Source organism: Helicoverpa armigera, chromosome 7 (assembly GCF_030705265.1).
Source record: "Helicoverpa armigera isolate CAAS_96S chromosome 7, ASM3070526v1, whole genome shotgun sequence".
Lineage (NCBI taxonomy): Eukaryota > Metazoa > Arthropoda > Insecta > Lepidoptera > Noctuidae > Helicoverpa > Helicoverpa armigera.
Genome location: NC_087126.1, coordinates 10,620,012 through 10,646,896, shown reverse-complemented (window position 1 = coordinate 10,646,896; position 26,885 = coordinate 10,620,012). Strand labels below are relative to the sequence as shown.

At 41.5% G+C, this 26,885-nt stretch overlaps 1 protein-coding gene across 1 annotated transcript; it reads right to left on the bottom strand.

The window, feature by feature from the left end:
- Nucleotides 1-19,204: 19,204 nt before the first annotated feature.
- LOC110372399 (uncharacterized) lies at nt 19,205-26,780 on the bottom strand. Its single transcript, XM_021329077.3, has 7 exons — nt 26,473-26,780; nt 26,279-26,397; nt 25,427-25,507; nt 23,928-24,036; nt 22,825-22,916; nt 22,174-22,321; nt 19,205-21,851 (listed from the first exon to the last, which is right to left on the bottom strand). Exons 1-7 carry the CDS (start codon nt 26,522-26,524, stop codon nt 21,697-21,699), a joined length of 756 nt encoding a protein of 251 aa, XP_021184752.1. The 5' UTR covers nt 26,525-26,780; the 3' UTR covers nt 19,205-21,696.
- Nucleotides 26,781-26,885: the final 105 nt, after the last annotated feature.

Sequence of the window (26,885 nt, the reverse complement as noted above, 5' to 3'; positions counted from 1 at the left end):
GGCAAAAGTTCACCCGGTACAGGCTTATAATAAATTCAGCGAAACTGTCAATATGATAAAGGCCTTGCTTATTTCACGCCAGGAGGCGTCAGAAATTTTGAAGAAAGAAGTGGACATTGACACATCCTCCAACTCTAACAGCTCCAGAGCTACTAAGCGCAGTCATAGCCCAGAACCTCTGGCTCCTTCAAAAGAACCAAGAATTAGTGAATTTATGGCACAACAAAATTTAATTTTAGAAAAGCTATGTTCTATAGCGCAGACCACGAACGAAAACGTGAGACTAATTCTTCAAAAAGATTCCCATTCCATAAATTCTTCCCAAGGTACTATAACGCCAATTCCAGACTCTAACAAAAGTCTCGATGGAGAGTCCCCTACTCCGTACTTTGAAGAGGATAGTTGGTACGCACCGCCTCTCATTACTGAACCACAGCAGAACGAGGATTAAGATGGGCAAGATGTGGATAAAGAACCCTTGCAAGACTTTAACCCTGGAACGAAAGAAACTGAGGCGAAAATTACGAAAGCAGATGATGTGCTCGTAAAACAAGGGGTCGATTGTCAAAGATTCAACTCAGAGAACTGGCAACATATACTTTATTCCGAAGTCCAAAAACAATTCCAGGCATCGCCAGCTTTTACAGCTTTAAAGGTTAACAGCAACCTAGCTACAGTAACTCCTTCCTGGCAACTCGTATCAGTGTTGGAGAAAATGAAATTGTGCCTAGGCGCAGTCACGCATGGTCTATTGCAACAGCGTCGAACATTCCAGTTGATATATGAAGACGCACTAGCTCCAGTAAAAGCACACATAAGTAAAAAGTTTTTAGATTCGCAGTCAGAATTTCGAAAATGTTCGGATTCTCTCTTGCAATACGCCTGTGGTAAACGAGCTGAAGTCATTCAACAAAGAAGAGCTTTATATAAACCACAAAATAAAATTTTGAGTGACCTGCTCCATGCAATACCACCTTCAGAAACTTGTCTTTTTGCTGAACCACAACTTTCGGAGCTTGTGAAGGAACAGGGTGGCATTGTGAAACTTTTTCCTGGGAAATTTCGGAGGGCTGCACATACCTCAGCGACGACCACAAGGACTTATAGAGACAGACGTCCTCAACCCTCGGCGTCACAAGCTAAGGAAGGATTTCAACAAAATAACCAAAACAAAAATGCGGCAGCTCGGAAACCGGAAAGATCTCGGTATCAAACTAAACGAGCCTCCGATAAGCGGATCAGGAACAAAAAATATTAAATTTCGTGCAGGGCAGGTCTGTAAATACCTTAATACCTGGAAAACACTTGGGGCACCCAAAAATATCTTATCAATATTATCAGGGTATCGGATACCTTTTGTCACTCGTCCTCCAACATACAGATTCAGCCACGAAACTTGTTTACGCTATCAAACAGAAACTTCTGCGGCGATGTCCCAAGAAATAGATAAAATGCTGCAGTCAGGTGCGGCCAAAAAGTGTAACAGCAAATCTGGCTTTCTATCTCCTTTATTCTTGCGTCAAAAATCTGACGGTTCCAACCGTCCTATATTTGACCTAAGAAATCTGAATCGCTATTTACGACCGCCAAAGTTTCGTTTGCTTAATCATTTTAGAATACCGCTTTGTTTAAATACCTCAGATTTCATGACAAAACTAGACTTATCACAAGCCTACTTTCATATTCCTATAGCCAAAGCACATCGCAGATTCTTAGTTTTTGCATACAAAAACAATATCTATGAGATGACATGCTTACCCTTTGGTTTGGCTACTGCTCCATGTACTCTCTCTCTTTCTAGCTATTTATCCCACATGGTGGTGGGGTCAGCTTTCCTAATTTTTCTTCTCCACTTCGCTCTATCTACGACATCGTTCTCGGACACCTGGCACTCCTTCATATCTTTTGACACCACGTCCCGCCATCTGGTCTTAGGGCGGCCTCGTGATCTTCGACCGGGGACAGAAAGTTGCAGCGCCAAATTTCCCACGTAGTCTGGTGGTCTTCTCTTTACGTGGCCATACCACCGTAATCGGCTCTCCTGCAACTTATCCGCTCCATGTACGCTCCATGTACCTTTTCAAATATTTCTAATTGGATGGCTAATCATTTCAGGAAAGAAGGCATCCGCATCATAGTGTATTTGGACGATTTTTTGATAATGCACACAAATCCATACGTGTTGTCACAGCAGACACAGCAGGTACTTGGACATCTCGTGAACTTGGGTTGGTGTGTGAACCTAGAAAAATCAATTACAAATCCTACAAGAGTAATATATATATACTTCCCTGCCGATTTCGGCTATGGTGACTGCTTTCAGTTATCATTGAGAGAAGAACTAGGATGATCAGCTCTTCTATGCGCCCTTTGATGGCTTTTTTTGGGGAAAATCCTCATGGACTTCCCTCCACCTGGGGTCGGTGGAGGGGGTGTGCCGGACTCTTACCGGCTAAAAACCCACCCAGTGTTGCCTTCTATTACCTATTGTCGAGGGCACGGGTATCGCCAAAGCATTCTTCCGCACCCCCGACAGGTATTGGCCCGCCAGATGTTCGAAGGCGGGCCCCGTCAGCCTCTGTGGCCGTCACCCAGCGGCCACAGCAAACTCCACTAAGAGAGCGCGCGCAACACAACGCCACCGTCTCGAGGCCTGTTACTGATCGGACGACAGACGCCCCTAGTCTATCGCCCGCAGGCCGCGCCCTATGGTGGCCGGAGATCAGCCACCCTGCGACGCCCACCACGTCTGCTGCGGGCGGGGAGAGAGGAAGCAGTTTCTCTCCCTTTCCGCCGCCTCCTTTAAAACCATCACATCCTCACAAAAGGAGGCGACGGCGTTCCACCCTTCTTCGCTGCCGACCATGCAGGACACGACAGCCGGCAGCGAAAGACTTCCCGCAGCATCAACTACTGCCACTAGGTCACGGCGCTGCGTTGCCCATGCTGGGCATTCCAACAACGTGTGCAGCGCCGAGTCCTCGCTGCAGATCCCACAGTGGTGGCATTCGGGCGTGGGCTCCCGGCCTATGAGACACAGGAACTTTCCGAAACACCCATGTCCGGTAAGAACCTGTGTCAGGCGGAAGCTGAGGGCACCGTGGCTTCTCTCCAGCCACTCCTTCATAACGGGCCTGACCGCCGCGACAACGGCGTGCCCTGCCGTGGGTCGCGCAAGTCGCTGCTCCCATTCCACCATTAACACCTGGCGGAGCTCTGCCCTGCGTGCCTCAACTTGTCGAGGCACGAGACACTCACCCCGCTGCACTGCTTCCTCGCGCCATGTATAGAGTGACGCGAGGACTTTCCCGTCTAGGTCCCATGGTGGGGATCCGGCTAGGAGGCATGCCGCTTCAAAGGAGATCGTACGGTATCCCCTTATGACCCTGATGGCCATCGCTCGCTGAGGTCTTCGCAGCACTGCAAGATTGCGGGCCGTCAGGGTGTTCGCCCATACTGGCGCGGCGTAGAGCGCCATCGCCCGCACGACCCCCATATAGAGCCTCCGGCAGGAGGTATTGGGTCCCCTGAGGTTGGGTAGTAGGCGTGAGAGCGCAGAAGCTGCGGCCAACAATCGGGGAGCGAGACGTTGGAAATGCGGCCCGAAGTCCCACCGACTGTCGAGAACGAGACCGAGGTATTTCATCGTCGATTCGACAGCGATGGTGACCCCTCCTACTACGATGCTAGACCCCGGAGGTGGCTTCTTCCTCGGCCCATGGAAGCAGAGGGCCTCAGACTTGTGCAAGGCCACCTCGAGGCCAAGACGCCGGATCCTACCCACGACCTGCGCGACACTGGCTGTGGCCCGAATGGCCGCCTGTCGGTACGTCTTCCCACGTGCTGTAACTAGCGTGTCGTCAGCGTAGCATATCACGCTGACGCCGTGGAGAAGCGCACCGCGCAGGACCCAATCGTAACCAATGTTCCACAGGAGAGGGCCGAGAACCGACCCCTGAGGAACACCGCACGTCATCTCTCGACGACCCCAACCTTCTCGACCCGGGTACACGACAGCTCTTTCCGACAAATAGGCCCCGATTATGCGACGGAGGTACTCTGGCACTCCATGATAATGGAGCGCCTCCTTTATGGTATTCCAGGGCAGGGTGTTGAACGCGTTGGCGATGTCGAGCGACACCGCCAAGACCACCTCGCCCCGGGCGACTGCTTCCTCCGCCAGGACCCTCACGCGCATGATCGCGTCAACTGTTGAACGCCCCTTACGGAAACCATACTGGTTGTCCGCCAGATCCGGCCCCTCTCCGGTCATGTGCTGAATAAGGCGGTCGGCGATGATTCGCTCAAAGATTTTTCCCACCTCATTCAGCAACACAATGGGCCTGTAGGCAGATGGTGAGTCTGCGGGGCGTCCCTCCTTCTTGAGCAGTACCAGCTTTCCGATCTTCCACTGGTGGGGAAATTGACCCTGCTGCAGACATGCGCTCAAGAGTCCTGCAAGTCGGGGTCCGAGAGCCTTTATGGCCAGAGCCCATACTCGGCCTGGAATGCCATCGGGCCCTGGGGCGGTGTTTTTGATACGAGCGACCGCCACTCTCAACTGTACCTGGGTCACTTCAGGCACGTCGTCGTCGTCGACCTCTGCGTTGGGCATGCTCCAAGGCGGAACCATGGCGGGTGGGTTATGCTCCGGTCTCAGGGGGAATAGAGCGCCAACCACATCCTCCAAAAGTTGTGGCTGCAAAGTCTGGGACAGTGGGGGAGCCCACTTGCGCAACTTACCCCTGACCATACGGTAGGGGCGACCCCAAGGGTCACGGTCTAATGTCGCCAGTAGTTCCCTTTGAGCCTCTGCTTTGGCCTTCCCGATTGCCAGCTGGAGAGCGCTCTTTGCCTCCCTGTAGGCCTCGTAGAGTTCCGCCTCTTCGGCCGTCGCTGTAAAGGGCGACGGCGTCTTCTTCGGTACCTGGCATACTGGCGGCGCACTTCCACATGTGATGCGCAGCTGTGCAATCTCCTGTGACCACCAGTATACCTGGCGCCTGGATGGTGTCGGATGTACTCGGGGCATAGCACTGTCGCAAATCTGCGACATGCTCTCCTGTAACCACTCCGCTTCTTCTTCGATGTTTGCAGGCCTGTCCGGATGGTCTAGCCAGGCCTGCACAATAGCGGCTTCCACGAGAGCCTCTCGGTCCAGCCGTTTAAGTGCCCAGCGCGGGCCTCTCCAGTGCCCACCGGGCTGCTTGAGCCGGCCCGCTTGAGGTATGAGTGGAGATACTGAAACGGATGTACCTATGATCAGACAGCGTCTCCACCTCCTCCAACACGTGCCAGCCCTGGACGCGGCATGCGAGCACAGGGCTTGCGAAAGTGAGGTCTACTATAGACCCACCCAATTGTCGCACGCACGTCTGCACGCAACCCCGGTTCAGGAGAAGCAGGTCTTGCTCGACCGCCCACTCCTCCATTAACTTTCCCCGCACATTTGTAGTCGGGGAACCCCAGGCAGTAGACTTTGCATTGAAGTCCCCCAAAACGAGAACGGGCCGCGGTCGACTACGACTTATAACCGTGCTCAACTCTAGCATGATCACCTCGAGGTCGGCGAGAGAAAGGCTGGGGGCAAAGTACACCCCCGCGATCAATAATTCACCCCACACTGCTGTGACATAGCCCCGCCCCCGGGTGACGACCTCAAAGGATGGGGTGTCCACAGCAATTCTTGCTATGAGCGCCACCGAACTGTTGCTGTCGCACACCCAGTCATCCCTAGGTGGCACATAATACGGCTCGGCGACGACTGCGACGTCGATCATCCACTCCGCCATGCTCTGGAGCAATAGATCCTGAGCCCTGGCGCAGTGATTGATGTTTGCTTGGAGGAATCTACGACTTAGGGCCATTATTGTGTGTCCATGGTAACCTCCTCGAGCGCCGGTGGATCCAGTGCCGCAGCCGATGGGTGAACCGGCTGTGAGGGACCACTCGTTTCCATCTGCGAGTTATCTGAGTTACTACTAGCCGGCGGATGAACCGACTGTGTGGTAGTGACTCGTGATGTTCCTCTCTTGTTTGACTTGGGCCTCGCGCAGACCTTTGCCCCAGTCTGATGGTCGGCTGGTTTGCCGGATGCTGCACAGAGTACGCAGTGAGGCTTGGCTGTGCAGGAGGCTGCCTTGTGCCCAAGTTGGCCGCAGCGGAAACAAAGCTGACTGCGGTCGACCCCCGCGGTACACTGTACCCCCACGTGTCCCTCTTCCAGGCAACGGTAACACCGAAAAGGCTTGGGTGCCAGAAGCGAAACTTGTGCTGAGACCCAACCCACAATCAATCTCCTTCCATTTGAAATCCTGTTGGCTGCCGATACGGGGCAGCTTACCAGAACTTTCCCTAGGCCAAAGGCTCCTCTTCTAATGCTTCCCGCCTTTATCTGCTCTGGCAGACAGTTTCCGGCCTTTGAGATGGCCCCGATAACCTCGTCTGTGGTGACAGAGTCGTCCAGGCCCGAAATGAGTAAGTCTGCACACTTCGTGGGCCTGGAAACTCGAACGTCTTCCTGTCCTAGTGAAACCCTAAGTCTTTCAGCAAGGGCATCAGCTTTAGGGCCACTAGTGGCACCGGAAATTTCCAGTAGTCGGGCACCGGTTGTGGTTGTTTTGCACCGGATGCCCGAAATGCCGAGGTCACTTAGCGAGATGTTCGCTTTCGCCCGTGTTAACACCTCAGCATATGTGAGACCCCGCTCCTCCGCCCCAGGCTGTAGTGTAATGACCACAGCCGTCGAACGAGGGGCACGTAGCCTCACAGCCTGTTTTTTCACCGCCGACTCTGTTGGCTTAGCCTTGCGGCGGGCGTTTTCCTTCCGACGTCCTCGTCGAACCGTTGTCCATTCCACCTCATTCGTTGTGGCGCTCGACGGTATTGGGCGAGTCGCTTGTATTAGCGACGCTCCGGTGGGAGCCCCGTTGCTCGACTTTTCCGTAATCTTCGCCTTTTTCTTCCCCTTTCGATTTGGGGGTATCACCCCCGGGGTTACCGTAGCCGACTGCGCCTCATGTTGAACACGGGGTGCTGTGGCTTTTGCCGCATAGGACGGCGCTGAAGCTCTGCGTTCATCAGAAGCAAGAGGAGGGCGCAAGATCCTGCCTTCTAGAACCGAGAACCGAGCGTTAAAACTCGCCATCTGGCGCATCAAGCCGGCTAACTCCGACTCTTGGGGAGGCTGCTGCTTTGTGGGCTGTAGTTCTGGCAGCGTCTGTGTTTGCAATTGAGGCAAACCCACCTCCCTTCTGAGGTGCTCACGACGGAAATTTGCCATTTCCGCCTTGAACTCCTCATGCTCCTTGCGGAGCTCCGCCATTTGAGCAGCTAGTTTGGCATTCTGTGCCCGTAACAATGCCGCCTCTTCGTTTGTCGTACGGGTGAGGAGGGCCTCAGCACTCTCCTGTATTGAGGCTACAGCCTCTTTAAGTGCCTTTTTGCAGACGCCACTGAGTCCCTTTGAGACTTTCCCCACTTTGATGGCCGCTACGGCGTCCATCATTCGTCTGTTGAGATCTATGGCAGGCAGCTCTTCTGCTTCCACGATCACCTCTGAGGCGGCAGACAACGACTCTGAAAGCCGGTTGACCCTACCTCCTGCTACTTTTCTCGTAAGAGCAGCAATTTGCTGCTCGTCTTCCGCTTGCTGGCGGCTACTGCCGCCTTCTGCAGCCGCAGCCTCCCGCCGGGCCAGGCTAATACCAACATATTTGCCGGTTGTAGCTGGCCTACCCTCTTTGTGTCCTTTTGGCACCGGCTTTGAGAGCCGGCACCGACACTTCGCTCAGGGTCGTGTCTGATCCTGAGTCAGCGCCTGGTCTGAGGCGCTTGAGCTTGAGATGAGCTGATGCTCGTCGTGCTCATGAGGCTTTCGTTGTCGGAGTCCGACAATATCCCCACGCTTTCTACCAGTACCTGAGGTACTTTTTCACCTTCACTACTAACTTTTCCTTTATTTTTTATTTGTAAGAATTTTTCCATATTAAATCCCACGAACATGAGAGCATAAAAAAACGTCCTTCCCCGGCAGTGGCCTCATACCGGGGCAAGCCTACATACTGTTGGGGGCGGCTGGCCCCAACAGGTGGGAGCGCTAACGACCGTGCCCCCACGGCCATTCATCCCTCGCCGCGCTCCCGAAACTTGGGATTAGGTGGTTTTTTATCTTAGAGGTGTCCTTCCTCTGGGCCGGGCGGTTAAACCAAGCCCTCGGCGGCGGCATTAGACATGCCTCCGTCTGCTGTCCGGCCATCCCGGCTCAACAGACCCGCCGAACGGTTTGCTCTTCGATAAACGAGGAGACAAACGAGCGCCGCTTCGGTGCGCCTGCACCTCTGCGGGTGTGGCCGCATCCTTGCCAGGTCCGCGAGCGTGGACTCTGCAAGAGCGGCCCCTCCCTGGGTCCCTCTTTGTCTAGCCTCTCCCCTGAACCTTTCCGGCATGAGTAACTCTACCGGCAGAGCTTCAGGATCATAGAGGCACGCAAGCCCCACCACGACGACAACGTGGAGACACCCTCGGTGGGGGCCCTTTGATGGCTGCAGTACCCTATTTTATGTGTAAACGTGCGCGAGCATTGGCTGCACGTTAGGATACCGTCCACGTAGTTATAATGAATGGCTACTGGTGTTTTAGCCTTAAGAGCATCACGCTTCGCATCCAGTGCGGATTTCCTTTGCTCTTCAAAATCTTTGATCGCATTTTTAAGTAGGCCTCTCCATTCAGGGCGGCAAATGGCTTTTGTCTCCCAGTTCTGAGGATCAATGTTGCACCTTTTCATGTGTCTTTTCTGAACATCCTTGAAGCGTAAGAACTGGCCACCTTGTTTCCGTCTGCCGTTCTGGAGTTCAGAAAGAAGATGCGCTTGGCCACCCTATCATCATCCATGCGTAAAACATGACCGCACCATCTGAGCTGTCGCCGCATCAGGTACGCTTCTATACCGCAGACATTCGCGCGTCGTAGCACTTCAGTATTTCTAATCCGATCCGACCATTTGATTTTCAGAATGTCTCTTATGCACTTTAGATGAAATCGGTCCAGCGCCCGTATATGTTTCCGATAGAGGACCCATGTTTCAGCCGAGTATAAAAGATTTGGGAGGACTATGGCCTTGTAAACGGAGATTTTGTCGAAAGCTTCAAATCATGTGTGTAAGACCTTGGCTCGTAATTTACCGAAAGCAGCTGATGCAGCGCCAATGCGATGGTTTATTTCGGCATCAAGGTCACACTTGGATGTAATTGTGCTGCCCAGATATTTGAAGGTATTCACTTGCTTCAGTTCAGTATCGCCAATGATTACTTTGATAGGTTCTGTAGCTCCTTGAGAGTCGCTTGCCATTACCTCAGTTTTCTTAACACTGATTTTTAGACCGAAACGACAACAGACTTCCTGAAGGTTAGTCATCAGGTTCTGGAGCTCTTGTGCAGAGTTGGTAACAAAACACAGATCATCAGCGTACATGATCTCCGTTATAAGAGCATGAGATATTTTAGTATATGCTTTTAATCTGGCCAGGTTGAAAAGTCCCCCATCAGTTCTGAAACGTATTTTGATTCCAGCAGAAGTTTGTTTGAGTGCTTCACTGACAACGACAGAAAAGTAGAGAGCAAACAGTGTTGGCGCAAGCACACAACCTTGTTTGACCCCACAGGTGACAGGAAAGAACTCTGACTGGTCACCATTATAGGTAACACAGCAGGTCATCTCGTCGTGCAGAAGGCGAATCATTCTCACAAACTTCTCAGGACAACCTAATTTTGCCAGTAAAGTCCAGAGGGCTTCCCTCGGCACGCAGTCAAAAGCTTTTTCTAAGTCCACGAAGCACATATACAAAGGTTGGCCTTGTTCTCGGCTTTTTTCCTGGAGTTGCCTAATGGAAAAGATGGCTTCGCCGGTGCCCCTGTTAGGTCGAAACCCAAACTGAGTTTCTGGCAATATGGCTTCGGAGACTGGTAAAAGCCGGTTGAGAAGAACTCTGGCAAATATCTTCCCAGGGACAGAGAGGAGCGATATACCCCGGTAGGAGTTGCAGTCGGAACGGTCTCCTTTGTTTTTATACAGTGTCTGTATACGGGATATTTTAAATTCAGGTGGTATTGTTTCCTCGTTCCAAATGCGATCAAAATTTGCCAGATGTAAGTATGAAGTTGCTCCTCCGTATTTCAGCAGTTCTCCGGCGATGTTGTCAACGCCAACTGCTTTTTTATTTTTCTGCTCTTTGATGGCTTGAACAACTTCAGCAAAAGTTAGTGGTTCAGCAAGCGACTCATTCGGCGGCAGAGGATGGATACGCCTTATATGCTCAAGATCTGCTGATCGATCTACATTGAGCAGGTGGTTAAAGTGCTCTGCCCAACGATCAAGTATATCCTGCTTAGCAGTGAGCTTTTGGGAACCATCTGGGGATCTTAACGGAGTGCAGTTTTTTATGGAAACGCCAATCAACTTACGCATTTCTTCATAGAAAGCGCCTAGTTGGTGGGTATCTGCAAGCCACTGTATCTTTTTTGCCTTTTCAAGCCACCATCTATCTTTCATCTTCCTCGTTAATTTCCTTAAGGAATCACCACTACTTCGGACTTCTTGACTGGATTTATGATTTCCTTCATTACGCTTTATGAGTACACGATGCTGTTTGAATGCTTCAGTTAGGGCCCTATCATTCTGGTCAAACCAGTCCTCGTTGTTTCGTTTTTTGTATCCTATGGTTTCCGTAGCCACAGCCAGTACGGTGGATGAGATCTGTTTCCATTTTGATATTAAGTCACCTTGCTGGGCATCAAACACATCTAGCGCATCTGTTAGGCCTTTCTGGTATTTTTCTTGAAGATCTTTACAATCCAGTCGATTTAAGTTGAGAGATATTGGTTTAGCCCTGCAGGGTCTTCGTGGTTCACGAAGGCGGAGTCTCAACTTAGTTACCAAAAGCCTGTGGTCTGTCCAGCAGTGCGCGCCGCGCATAACGCGTGTGATATGCACCTGGGAGATGTCCCTTCGTCGCGTTATCGCGTAATCGAGGAGGTGCCAGTGTTTAGAACGCGGGTGCATCCAGGTGGTTTTGAATTTGTCGCGAAGCCTAAACAGAGTGTTTGTGATGGTGAGGTCGAATTGGGCACAGAGTGTGAGTAGTAATTGTCCATTACTATTCATATTGCCCACACCATTATTTCCAATCACGCCCGGCCACGACTCAGAATCTCTGCCAACCCTCGCGTTGAAATCGCCTAGCAGCAGTATTTGTTCGCTTGAACGTATGCTGGTAAGGCATTGGCAAAGTTCTTCATAAAACTGATCTTTGACACTGAGTAGAAGAGTAATAGAATACTTAGGAATCATATGGAAAACAGACCAAAATCTCAAATGCCTTCCATTGCTCAAAACTCAAAAAATTATCAATCTTCTAGAGATTACCCTAAAGAAAAATTGGTGGCGGCATTCTCAAGCCGGCAAGGCCTACCAGGCCTTGCCGGCTTGAGAATGTACTGAGGAGCGTAGCCCGGCGCGGCACGATGACGTGCGAGCGGACGTGGAGGGGCGCGACGAGCGGGGAAGGGGAGGAATCAGTGTTGTCACTTGCGAAAATCCAAGAGGTAATCTCAAAAGTGGGTCTAGCTACGCTGGAACCTAAATATTCGTTTTCTACCCTTCGGGGGGAAAACGGTGTTATTATGCGCGCTAACTAAAATACAAATAACAGAGATAAAATGACGACATGTGCAATTAAAGTCTGCCGGAATTATAAAGGAAGGCTAAAAAGCGCCAATAACATCACCTATCATTGGTAACTGACCCAGAAAATAAATATTTGTTTTTTGTAATTATGTTTACTAAATCACGCCATATTGTATCAGTGTTGCCAGTTTCTGTTTTTCATTTTCCCAACTTCACGTGTTTATGTTATGTATAAAGGATATTTTTTTTGGCATTGCGCAAAAAAAATATCGGTATAATTTCTATTTTTATTGTTCGGATAGACATTTTCTGATTCTCCAAAATATTATCTACTATTATTTGATTAGTAAATTATGGTCATCAACGTAACATCATTTTTATTAATTAAACGGTTTTATTTAGCTCACCCCGTTTGTTTTATTTATTCATTCTTGGGTCAAATTTAGTAATTCAAATTTCACCCTCTTCCTGTCAACCGATTAATCTGAAATTTTGTATACACCTTTAATTCCGATGACAATACAATATAGTAATATCAATAACATTGTAAATCCAATATGGCCGCCGGCACAAAATGGCGGATAACGTAGATTTTATCAATCCCATCAATATGGGTATCAAATGAAAGGGCTCAACAAGCAGAATACAATATACTATAAAAAATTGAAATCCAAGATGGCGGCCGCTACAAAATGGCGGATAACGTAGGTTTTATCAATCCCATCAATATGTGTATCAAATGAAAGTTCTCAACCAGTAGAATACAATGTACTATATAAAATTAAAATCCAAGATGGCGGCCGCTACAAAATGGCGGATAACGTAGGTTTTATCAATCCCATCAATATGGGTATCAAATGAAAGTTCTCAACCAGTAGAATACAATGTACTATATAAAATTAAAATCCAAGATGGCGGCCTCTACAAAATGGCGGATAACTTAGGTTTTATAAATCCCATCAACATGGGTATCAAATGAAAGGTCTCAACAAGTAGAATACAATTTACTATGCAAAATTGAAATCTAAGATGGCGGATAACGTAGGTTTTATCAATCCCATCAATATGGGTATCAAATGAAAGGGCTCAACAAGCAGAATACAATATACTATAAAAAAAATGAAATCCAAGATGGCGGCCGCTACAAAATGGCGGATAACGTAGGTTTTATCAATCCCATCGATATGGGTATCAAATGAAAGTTCTCAACCAGTAGAATACAATGTACTATATAAAATTAAAATCCAAGATGGCGGCCTCTACAAAATGGCGGATAACTTAGGTTCATTTGATACCCATGTTGATGGGTCTCAACAAGTAGAATACAATTTACTATGCAAAATTGAAATCTAAGATGGCCGCCACTACCAAATGGCTGATAACAATTTTTTATCAATCCCACCAATATGGGTATCAAATGAAAGGGCTTCACAAGTAGAAAACTGTCAGTAACTCCAGCGGGGCCCAACAGGGCCAAGGCCTGCCTGGGCTGCGAGATTGTTCGAATGAGTTACCGCGGCCCTGGTACATAAAAGGCCTACGACGGAACAAAACGGTTCTTATTCAAGAGTCTGGCACTCCCTCACCGCTGCTGACCCACAGCAGGAGAGGTCATGTGATGATTTTTGGGGTCGTTAAAAAAAAAAGTATCTGGAAGGGCTATGTATTGAGGAATTAGATTGTAATAAATTGTCAGGTAAAAGACCGTGTAATAATGATGCACTAAATGAATTAGATAGAATGAGGAATATTCGGTAGGCATTTTCATTAAATACTAAAAACTAGAAAATAAAAAATCGGTAAAAAAACTTTTAAGTTAAACGGTTTTATCTTATGTGCACTGAAAACTAGAAAAATAAAAAAATCGGTAAAAAAACTTTTAAGTTAAACGGTTTTATCTTATGTGCACTGAAAACTAGAAAAATAAAAAAATAGTTACTTACCTGTCAACCTACGTAGGTGGTCCCGGTCATATTAGACTAAAATAAAAACGTGGGGCCCATTAACTATTGCTGTAGTACTCTCTTCTAGAGGTATAATAGGTGTGGATTGCATCGACTTACTATAATCGTAACTGGAGATTTTGACAATCAATAATCAGCCGTAGCTCATGATCTACCAAAGTATAAAGATATGCTTTGCCATAGGTAGGATTTCACAGGGGCCCCACGTTTTTATTTTAGTCTAATATGACCGGGACCACCTACGTAGGTTGACAGGTAAGTAACTATTTTTTTATTTTTCTAGTTTTCAGTGCACATAAGATAAAACCGTTTAACTTAAAAGTTTTTTTACCGATTTTTTTATTTTTCTAGTTTTCAGTGCACATAAGATAAAACCGTTTAACTTAAAAGTTTTTTTACCGATTTTTTTTTTAATAGAATTTCAAGTAATCCTATTGTTAGGAGTCAGTGGATAGACTGCATTAAAAAAGCCGCGGAGTAGCGATGTGGACACCAACAAAAAATACCGTAGTGTGTTCCGAACACTTCCGCAGCAAGGACATGAGTACTGTCGACAAGATAGGGCCGAAGACTTACAATAGGAGCAGTGCCAAGCAAGGTTCAATTTTCTATAAAGTTATAGTTAAACCGAATAACACTATGTATGCAAACTTATTTAATTAGTCAATTTTTTTTCATTATTTATGGGAGAATCGTAGAAGCTGGTATCATTATTTACGTCAACGCGCAGTGTAAAATGACACCTACACGCACACATGCACAATTTTGTCGCACAATTTTGTCTCTGCTTCTTTGTTGGGATTGTATGGTGACACTCCCTCTAGACATATATATGTTACCGTAAGATTACAAACATCGTTAGATTACAATCTATCTCGAGAGATTGTAAACTGTCGAATTATTGTGAACCGTAACATCTGATTGCAATTTAACGCATTATTTTTCGCTATATTATAATCTATCGATGAGAAATTGTCAAATTGTCAACTGTCCGAAAGCTCTCTCTGATTGGTCAGTCTTTTTGTAAGATCGACCAATCACGACCAGCCGTTCTGTTCCCATGGAGTTCCCGTAGAGTTAGGAATGAAATAGAGGTGTCAGTTAAATAAAATAAATGCTCTTCAAAAATTCTTCAAGTATTAAATTTATATAAAAATAACTCTTATAAAAATACAGTTAGGTATTTTGTCTTCAAATACAAACTAATATTTAAAAATAAAATAAAAGGGGTGCTAATTAAACAGGCTTCTTTTTAATATCATTATTCGCCCCCAAAAATTTATGTTACCTTCTAAATTACTAAGTCAGCCACAATTAATAAAGCGTCGAGCATCTAAATAATACTATCTTAGCCACGAGTTATCTTCCACTCTAAATACAACTCAGCATGATGGTTATTTTTTTGCATCTAAATTTGTAGCATGCATTCTAACAGTAAACTTCTTAAATACTATTAAATGACATCATAAAAATATATTTACCTTCTAATTTTTTAACTCGTACCTACTGAGTTTTTTGTTTAAAATATAACACATCCCATATTAATTGACCCAGCATGGAAGTAAGCATGCAACATGCAGCAAGCATAACTTCTGTCACGGCTCCGGCGCTGCGGGGCTCCGGCGGTCCCATGCGAGCTTATCGTCGCAGATGGTTTTCACGCTCACCACCGCAGCTTCGGCTTGCTGGCCGGCTCCGCCGGCCAGCCTCAGCCGCGGCGGCGAGCGCTGAAACTACCTGCGCCTCAGCTCGCAGGCCGCCTCGCCCTCCGCGCCTACGCGGTTTTGAATTGCACTCTAGGGGTAGGGCAGACAAGACTACGTGGAGTCGGTTTTGCAGCGATTCGTTTTCGTCACTAACTTCAATTTTTAATTGTGTGTAATTTGAGTCTTAAAAATTAAGTACAATTTTTGATTTTATAAAAAATTAAACCGTCACTTATTTTTGCACGTCAAAGAGCTGTGACACCGGGAGTTGCAAAGAACATTGTCTTTTTTGACGTTCTACCAATCAGCGCGCAAGATGCATTCCGTTCTACGCCAGTTGACAATTTGACCGCTCTACATCGCTCTCGATCTTACAAAAAGACTGACCAATCAGGGAGAGCTTTCGGACAGTTGACAATTTGACAATTTCTCATCGATAGATTATAATATAGCGAAAAATAATGCGTTAAATTGCAATCAGGTGTTACGGTTTACAATAATTCGACAGTTTACAATCTCTCGAGATAGATTGTAATCTAACGATGTTTGTAATCTTACGGTGACATATATAATCAAAGGAATGTACCTACGTACAAAAATATTATTTTAAGTGAAAGTAGAGTCCAGTACATTCTACCATGAGGCATGCAAAAATGTATAAAATGTATTATAGCTTATAGCAATTTTTTTTAATATTGTCCAAAACATTCGATTTGCAACTTTGTATTCAAGTAATACAATGTCAATAATAAAATAATAAATACAAAACGATGGTACAATGACAACAATAAAATAATATGGCGGCGCTGCCGCGGTTAAGCTCAGATGTAATAGATGGCGCTAGTAGCTAAGAGTACTTATTCCGACAACTGCCCGAGTTAAACTGGGTTGTGGAAGTCAGATATGCAGTCGCTCCATGCAAAACACTTTCTCAGCTGCGTCTGGTTAGACTGAGACCCAACCCCAAAATAGGAAAAAGATGATGCCTTGCATACCCCTTCTTGACAGTCAGTTCCAAAATAATAGAAAAAATAAAACCACAAGTTCAGAATCAAATATTTCTTTATTAATCTATAGATAATCTGGCTGTATCGACCAGCGAATGACCAGAGTTACAATATGGTACAAAACATAACTGCACTAGTATAAACATTGACCTACTCTTTGGTTTGAGGTACAATCATACCGAAAAGTGTTCACAATTATTTGGAAAACGATTGAGAATGACAAAAAGTATATTACGAAGAATCTTCGTTCTAAAAAAACAGAAAATCTAATTATATTTTATGTATTTTAAAATATGGCAGTATTGATATTTATGGAAGACGTCAGACAACATAATTTTGTTTCTTAATAACTACATCTGTCTGGTTTTCAAAAGTGGAAGTTTTTAGCAAATAAACATGGTTGAAAAATAAAGTGTCAATCTTTAAAAGACAAAAAGCAACTCTCATTAAGACACATGAAACTCAAAAATAGTAAAAAAGTCATTCTCAGCCGCTTTTCAGTATTTATAATACACATAATAATATAACAACATCAAAAGTTTAGGAAACCCATAGATATTAACTGTACATAGAGAAAATGGCACCTGAAGGGAAACTAAAATTGATTGGCGGTTTAGTAAGACTGAATTGCATTGAATTAAAACAAAATATCCAAAAGACCGAGTTTGTCTATACTAATATTATAAAGAGGAAAGCTTTGTTTGTTTGGTTGTAATTAATAAACTCAAAAACTACTGGACCGATTTTAAATATTCTCTCCCACGGGACGCGGGTGAAACCGCGGGAAAACGGCTAGTAAATAATAAATTAAACTATTTATATTTAATTACTTTTTAATGGGAGGTTTTCTTTTAGAAAAATAAACAAGTTTAATTTTTAAAGACAAGTACGTTTCGTTATACTGCCTCAAAATTATAAGACGTTGATAAGATCCGTTCCTAGCAGTAACGTACCTAGATCAGCGCCATCTAGGCATCAGCTAGGAAAAGATCATCCGTCATATTTATTGGGCTTGAAGAAGTGTTATTTTCACCACAAAAGGCGTAAGCGAGAAGTGTCAGTGGCGCTTACATTTTTTTAAATTCAATTAACACTGTTTTATAATATCATCCCTTTAAATTTCAATACTTTGAGTAAAAACTATTATAAAACAAAAATAACAATCATTAAAGAAATTAATGTAACTAACATTACTTGGAACAGTGGCGTAGCGTGGGTATCTGCCGCCCGGGGCAGTTGTCGATTTTGCCGCCCCTTCCCGTGTATTTTTTTTAACAAGTGTTACTGGCCGTTTGTCATTTTTAACCGACTTCAAAAACAGGGTTTTTTTTTGTATCGACGTTAAAAATCATCAAATGACCCTTCCCGCTGTGGGTTAGCAGCGGTGAGTGAAGTTCTTAAAGTTCCAAATGCGCGAGCGAAGCGAGCGCGAAATTTTTATCGGACATAAACCAAATATTACGTAAAATTTAGCCCAAACGTACTTAACTTTTTGTTTGTTGACAGATGCAAAAATAAGGACATAACGTTTGTTAATACGCGAGCGAAGCGAGCGCGAAATTTTTATCGGACTTAAAACAAAAATTACGTAAAATTTTGCCCAAACGTACTTAACTTTTTGTTTGTTGACAGATGCAAAAATAAGGGCATATCGTTTTTGAATACGCGAGCGAAGCGAGCGCCAAATTTTTATCGGACTTAAAACAAAAATTACGTAAAATTTAGCCCAAAGGTACTTAACGTTTTGTTTGTTGGCAAATGCAAAAATAAGGGCCCATTATATAGTTTCTGAATACGCGAGCGAAGCGAGTGCGAAATTTTTATCGGACTTAAACCAAATATTACGTAAAATTTAGCCCAAACGTACTTAACTTTTTGTTTGTTGACAAATTCAAAATTAAGCGCATATAGTTTCTGAATACGCGAGCGAAGCGAGCGCGAAATTTTTATTATTTTTTATTTAAGACTCAAAACTAAAATTACGTAAAATGTAGTGTCACGTGTGTTTTAAGTACCTGACAATAATTAATTTTAAGTTTAAAAATTTTCAACTTTCTTGTTTAATGTTTGTTAGACAGTTTTATGTAGTTGCGAAAATTTTTTTTTTTAATTGGGTAAATTTTGCCGCCCCCTAAAAGCTGCCGCCCGGGGAATTTGCCCCCCCTGCCCCCCCCACGCTACGCCACTGGTTGAACTATAGTTTAATAAAATATTGTTTTGCCAATCAATTTCAGTTTCATAACACAACACAAACATCTTGCCTAAAAAACCATTAAAAGTTCACGAAAAACTTAACACTACAGGAGTATTTATTATGGAATGTCATTGAATAAAAACTTAAGAAATATTAAAATTAACAATTATAATATCCATAGGAGTAAAATACAACTTTCAAAATCAAAATTGAGTTCCCCTACTAATCTAAATAACCTATGAATATATATTTTGATACTAAATATCAATTTTATTAATTTACAAGAATGAAAGAAAAACCACGGCCATATTGGTTTCATCCATAGACAATCATAGAAGCTTGGCTAAACTATGATTGGAGTTCATGTGTTTAGAGAAACAAAACAAGGTGTGAAAAAAGATTAATATTATTTAAACAGACTTAAATAAGCTGGAATTATTTTGGTACTTAAGAGTGGAGACGAGATATTTGAATACTGAAATTCTATTGGTTGGTCAAAAACTTATCCGTTCCACTCCGTTTTGCTGCAGTCTGGACCTTAACACATTGTTTTCTGGCTCTCAATTAGACATATTTACTTGCCACTAGGTTGTCATAACCGAAAAAACAGTGGTCTGTTTCCCTATGGCGATTTTTTTTCAATCACTAATGATGATTATCTTAATAACAAAGTAATAGAATATTCATAAAATTCATATAATAATATGACACACTTAAGCTCGAAAGTCGTGAGCACCGACCAATAGACAGAATAACGTAATTATTTACTATAGAATACAACTAATATAAATAGAGATAATTTGATTTCATTGTTGAGCAAAAACAAACAAAACTAAGTTTAGAAAGAAGACAGAAGCCAAAATCAAATTTCAGCAATAACATAGATATTTTCAATTAATTTTATTAAAATCATAACGATAAATTCGTCTAATTAAATACTTTTTCACAATATTTGACAAAGGAATAAGGTTTTAACTGCCGGAACGCCTACACACCTCTCTGGTTTAGGCAAAGGTGTACTTTCGTACACCCACAAAGCGAGTTCTCAGATATTTTAATATTTTATAATAGCCGCGGAAACACTAATATTTATTTTTATTTTTAACCAATTCCCAAATCAGGAAAGGATTTTATTCAGCGGCCAAAGACCAATGAAAGGAGCCTCTGAATTTAAATGAATAGACAATTTAGACTAGATTTCAAACGACATAGAGACACAACAAAATATACTTTTCGGGGTTTGACTCTTTACATACAATTATTAATTAATAATAATAAACATTTAACAATTAAACATCGAAATTATATTTACCCTTAATACCACGTGACGTAGCGATTTTATAGAAAAAACAATTATAATTATATATAATATTATAAGTACAATCAACATCATAAGCAATAGAATTATTTTATAATTACTCAGAATTAAAATATTTTTCTTATAGACACGAATTGAACTTCAAAATTGGTACATTTATGCAATCCAATACAAATTGATGAATATAATATTTGCCTGCAAGTGTCTGTTGCAATTCAACTTTGTAGTGTATAAAAAACTGTGGACCATCATATATTGTAGGTTTATAACTTATTTATCTTTTACACAAATATTTGATGCTGACTGTACTATTGGGACTAAAAATAATATAATGGTGGGATATATTTGCACTAATATAATAATTCGGTAACTCAATATCTACATTCCTATAAGTTTTACTATCTAACACTAAAGACACATGCAATATATTTACTTATTATAAAAACAATAATCCGACGAAAAAAGAGTACTTCTTTAAAATTGTCTTTTAAAAAAATATCATTATTTTGAAAATCAAAGTTATTTATAATTATTTAGCCGTCACGAAATTATCTCCCTCGATTTTTATCTAGTTCAGCGATTCGCACTAATCTAGAATTTAACTAATAAAGCTTATTTAGTAACAATAATACTATTAACTAGTTGCTAGGTGTCTAAATCTTACTAATTTGGTTAGGACAGCGAATTATAACTACAGTGAGCATTTAATAGGAATTCGTGTGGTGTTCGTGATCACTCGGCAATGTTCGGCAGTTACGCGGTAAGACGCGGTAAAGCGCGGTAACACACGGCAGTAACGCGGTAAGACGCGGCAATTTCAATAATATTTGTTCGGTAATACTCGTAAATATCGCGCATATACGCAGTAACGTTTCTAAAATTCATTAAAAATAAGGATTTTTGGAACGAAATATATTATTAACGTGACATTTATATTTTAGTCTTTAAACGATTTATTAAAACAGTTAAATCGTAAAATTAATAGACGGTAACATTCGACAAAGTTAAAAATAATACTTGGTAATTTTTTTCGTGTAAATATTTTTGATTAAAAATCATTTATTTTTTTAGGGTTAAATATTAGCACAAACATAGTTTCTAAAATAAACGGTTATATAAAAGTTCTAGCTATAATTTTGCGGTCTATGTTTCCCAACATTTTTGATTGTATTGTGCTTTTTTCTATACTTGCTATTCTGGGTGCTTATTTTTTAAATTTTCTTTCGTAATTTCAAAAGATTTAATTTTCTCTTAAATACAAATTAATACTTTTTGTTCAATTAAGTTTCTTTTCTGTTATACAATTCACAAGTCCATTTAATATTTAGGAAATCATGCCACATTTTTAAATGAATCAGCCACTACCATTTATGACTTTGTTAGTTTTGAAAAATAAACTAGCCTCATCTTTCTTCATGCTAACCTTACAATTAAAAGGTTAGGCATACCAAAACCCATCACTTAGAAGAAATATCAAGAAAAACGAACGGCACAACGATTGTGCGTTTGCCCTTACAATGCCGAAATGCCGCCAATTACATTCCAATTTCAATTCCGTACACATTACAAAGAACACCTGAATTTACCTTGACCTTGAAAATACAATAACCTAGCCGAGGTCACGAGCAAACATTCTGCGAATTTTTCACAAAAATATTCACCGCTTGCATTGTTGAGATGTATGATTTGCTAACTCGACCTTGGGCTTCAAGGTCAAGGTCACTGGAAAAGGTCGCCCGAAAAGCCTGAAATTTTTCAGGCGTGTTTCCTATCACCGATATATCCTTATAGTCTGCACGTTGAGTACAGATAATATCTCGTGGCATTACTTATCACAATCTGGCACAAGTTGCACGCTGTCGTCGTCGCGTCGGCTGCCGTGCGGCCGGCGCAGCGGTCGCGGGTGCTGCAGGAGAGAGAACCTCTCGCTTTGGTTGCCGGTCTGCTTTTTGCTCAGCGCATTGCGGAGGTGGCTTTCTCCTGGAAAATATTTAAAGAGTATGAGAGGAGAGACATTATTCAGTTTGTTTTAAAATCCCTGTTACTTTACAAGCGCATTACTTTTATGATAATATAGTTAACCAAGCTCCTGAATAAAGAGGCTGCTGCTGGAAATATATTGGGCTGCTTAAACACCGTCACTTTGACTGACACTGAATCTACACATTTCAAATTATAGAATAGAATAATTAAATAAATTAGAATTGGATAAACTATAGGCGAGAGATGAGAGAAATTTGAGATGCGATGCCCAAAACGACATAATATCTCCCGTAAGCTACCCATTTTCTTTTAAAATTACCTGGTAAGGAAAGAGGTCGCCCGCACAGCGTGAGGTCGTGTGACCTTGGGGACGCCGAGCGGGAAGAGCGCGGACGACTCGAAGTGTTGTTGTTGCGAGACTCGTCGCATCGCGTGTTGCGTCTCGGAGACCTACCTCCTAGCAGCTCCTGGCATGGAAACAACATGTTTATTTAGTGACAAAATGACCTTGAAAAATGCTCAAATTATTTACAAATGACAAAAATATACAGGAAAATCATATTTTTGACAAAATAAATACTGATTTTATAGTAGACGCAAAATATGAAGGCCAATAAAAGGAATAAAATACAGAAACAGGTCCATAAAATTACATGGTAGTATTTCTTCACCCCGAATTAGTTTAAATTAGTTACCATGAAAATCAAGTAAGTTTTATTTACCTGGTAAATAGTACCTATTTACAACATACTGAAATAATTTTGTAGTTCGATTTTTAATTCAATACAATACTTTCATCATCTTTATTCGGTCATAATGTCACTTATTTGTAGAACCTTTTTACTCACGCATTGAACTAAAAATCCAACAAAAAAAAAAACAATCAAAAATTCAAAAAACGAACAGTGCACAAAGCAACAGTGACACACAGACACATAGGACAGCACGCTTAGAAAGTAATGTTAGTAACCTTTTCCTGGGAATTGACCGAGTAAGCGCTGTACGACACAGGGCTGTCAGCTGCGAAGTCGAAAGCGCTGGACGCACGGTACGACAGTGTGTCTTCACGGAGAGCGGGAAACGGCAAAAATATTATTATGAAGGTTTTATATGTGATTTATTAGTATTATAAGCAGTGATAGAAAGATATATCATTTAAATATAGTTACCTAAAATATCTTAAGCTGTATAAAATATTGAATCATCTACCTATTATGTCATTTTGTAATTGAATGTCTCACTTAGTTTTGAATGTAAAATAATACCTATGGAGATAGACTCTCTTTCTGAATCTTGACATTTATTTGTTTGTAAGTCTTGACAACCCTAAACGTGATTTCAATTACAAACGCGCTAATCTTTACTAATGCTAGAGACAAATAAAATTAAAATCGGACTAAGCACTTTACAGTATTCGTTGCTTTAAAACAATTGCTAATTAAATAAGATTAATCTGAATGGCTTCACAAAATAATGGCGGGATTTTGCTATAGCAAATATATGATGCAATATTTACTTGTATGTTCAAAGTTTTATCAAGCAGACTTTAAATAATTATTAGCTATCTAAACAATGTAATTCACGTTAGATAGCGTGTCATGGCGTGTGAAAATGTAGTAGATAATCAGTCATTCACCTGTTCTGACCTACTTTGTAATCTAAATGGAAAGCAGACATTTTTCGTGTATGAAATCGATTTAAAACATCTGTCCTAAAAAGATATGGACTAGAATTCAAGCTTGGTATTTTATTTTTTTGTCTATACGCTACTACAATGTACAAAATACTACGCTATTAAAATGAAATTGAAATACTATTCCAAACTTTTATTAGGAGGAGATTTAAAAATAGAACAGACTGTATCATAAAAAAGGTTCCTATCATTTAAATAAGAATAAAAAAAAAGTAAAATAATCTATAAGTAAAGACATATTAATCAGAAAATTAGTTAATTGTTAATTATACTCTTAAGAATTTTAGTGAAATGTGAAACAGTTAGCACAAGAAGTTTTTTTATTTTATGCGTTAAGGCAGCAACCAGTCTGAATTTGTTTTTTGAATGAGGTTCTTTACCATGTGGCCAGCAACTGGTTGGCGGTGGCGACCGTATCATGTGTTCATGGACCTCCTTTAAGGTCAGGGGATCATCTTCTATGAAGTCTAAGGCTGTGCTTCCGAATTCCTGAAATTATTACAATATTAATATTAAATGATAGAAAAAATTGAATAAAGTAATGGAGAACAAAATTACGAGCGGTGATATCATAATGTAAAATCTCCTAAGAAAGTAGCGTCGGTATAATGACTTGGGGTGGACGAGAAACTGTCCTTTGGAAGCAGCCTATTTTTTAAACCAATTCACCAATCAATCAAGACCAATCTTTGATAGATGTCTCAAAGAACGTCTTGTTAGTTCACTAGTAACTGATCGTTTTGATAATGCCCTCCTAGAGAGCTAAGAGAAGAGATATAGTTGACCTAAGAGATGGCACCAGACCTACCTGCCTTATGGGATATACAAAGTTATTGACATTATATAGATACACATTTCTATCGCCGTAGCGTGTATTTTCCGACTACTAATGTTTACAATAGAGCATAATAATCTCTAATAACGAACATTCATTATTGTACGCACGCCACGATATAGTAGTCACTATGAAAACAATAGCTGGGACATAGTAAATTGATTGAAAGACTGGCTAACATTATTTTTATTAAATACTGGTAGTTTTCCCGCGGTTCCACTCGCGTCCCGTAGGTACTATAGACCATACCCGGATAAAACAGCCTATGTTACTCGGGGAGACTGTAGCTTTCCAAAAGTGAAAGAATTTTTCCAAATCGATTCAGTAGTTTAGGAGCCTTTAAGGTGCAAACAATCAAAAAGTTGTTTCCTCTGTATTATATAGCACAGATTACTTGAAAAATCAGATTTTAAAAAAACAATCTTATCATTGAATCAATTGGCAATGTAATATCTTATAATGCATTAAATTGATTTGGGTTACTGCATTGGTCATTATGACTCAGTCAATAGATAAGCACACAAAAATCTTCATTATTTGGTGTTAACTGTATGTTTATAATACAAATTCTAAGATTTCTTAGTAGTCACTTGTTCAATTAAAACAAAAGGTAGGCAGTGGCACTACCATGGCCCCATATAGTGAAGATAATTTTTTAATCATCAAATAAGGAATAAATCTCATTTATGTCATTCAGTTTCAATAAAAAAGAAGAATAAATATTATCACAACATTTATTCTACAGGAAAATTATTAGACTATTGAAAAAATTTATAAGTAGTACAAAATGAATTAATTAAGTAATTAACTGCTTATTTATTTCCTACTAACTAGTTGGGAATTATTCAATTATTATTGAAAAAGTAGGTAGTAATTAGTTACATTTGTATTCTTTGCAGGTTAATATTAAAAGTAAACATTACAGTTTAATGGTAAAAATTGTGAAATAAGTAATATTTTAAAGCTCAATCCTTGTCCATGTGCGAGGAGACCTGAGCCCAGCAGTGGGATGATAAAAAAGCTGTAATAGTAAGTAATATTTACCTGTGACATAAGGATAGTATCATCAGATTCACACTCTTCTGCATGGCTTTCAATCAGACTTTCTCTGCTAGCCATCACTTGCTGAAAAGGTATGAGAAGATAATTTTACTATCTTAAACATATGGGTAACAAACATAGACAGATATAGGCAGTTATATGAGACAATATTTAAGATTTAGCACAAAAAATCAACATATATTAGAAGGATATTTTCTTTGTATGAAAGAGTTTGATGTTGTAATAAATACAGGTGTTGGAGTGTTGAGCCATTTTTAGCATAAAACAGTTATTTTTTGTATCCATTTATATTTCATGAAGTGTAGAAGGTACATGTTATAATGAATATAAATGTTTTTGTGGCTGATAGAGCTCAACATGTATGAATACTTTCAAAAATAAAGTTGTGCACTTTGTGAGCTCACTAAGCACAGAATTATAGGTAACTGTTTAATTTTCAAGCAAGATCAATATCTATGTAGCATGAAGACTTCAATCATAAATTATTTGTAACAAAGCAGGCTAACATTTTTTTGTTACCATACAGTACACAACCATTATGTAAACTATTTAATACTACAACTAGAAATTCTTGTGTACACATTACACAACTAGAAATAGGTAACATGAATTAATTATTTACGTTTAAACCTAATAGCTTAACACACATTCATAGACATGGAAAATAACCTTCCATATGTGATGTTTGTACCAATAATATTAGAAACGTAAGCCATAAAGACTTCCTTGTACTTTTACAGCAGTGTTTACATGTAATCTACGCGGAAAACGCATCTCATTACAGATGTTTCCGCGTCAACGCGCAGTTATCTTTCATAAATTATATAAGCTCACCTGAAGGTAAGGGTTGTCTTGACGCGACAGCCTTAGAGCCTCCATGTCCTGTGCGATGTTCCTCGTCCGCCCAGGAGTCAGGAGAACGGCAGGAGACCCCGTCAAAGGCGGAGACAGCACTGCGTTACACCAAAACACGCGATTGTAACACAACAACTTTACATAACTATTTTCAACCATCACACTCAACTTACCCGATAAAGAATCGTTGCTAGCCTCCATTTTTACACTAAGTATGCTTTTCATTTAGTCTATTTGTCAACAGCTTGAAGAAAACCACATAAAAAAGGGTGCTACGGATGAATATTTAAACAAATATGTTATCTCGCTTTATAATTATTAAATCAAGTATCGAACTTTTTAAACGTCAACAACGAAACAGCGTGTACTTAAATTTATTTGTTTTTGGGTTTATTCTTGCTATTTTCGTAAATTTTTGAAGATTTAAGGCAACAGAAATGGAAAACTGATAACGATTGACTGCTGCGAAGTCGATTGACAACTTGACAGGTGTGTCGGTCGTTCAGAAATCAAATTTTGAACACAAAAGTATGTTGCAGTTCTGAAATTAAGACATCTAAATAATAATTAAGAACTTCCATTGAGA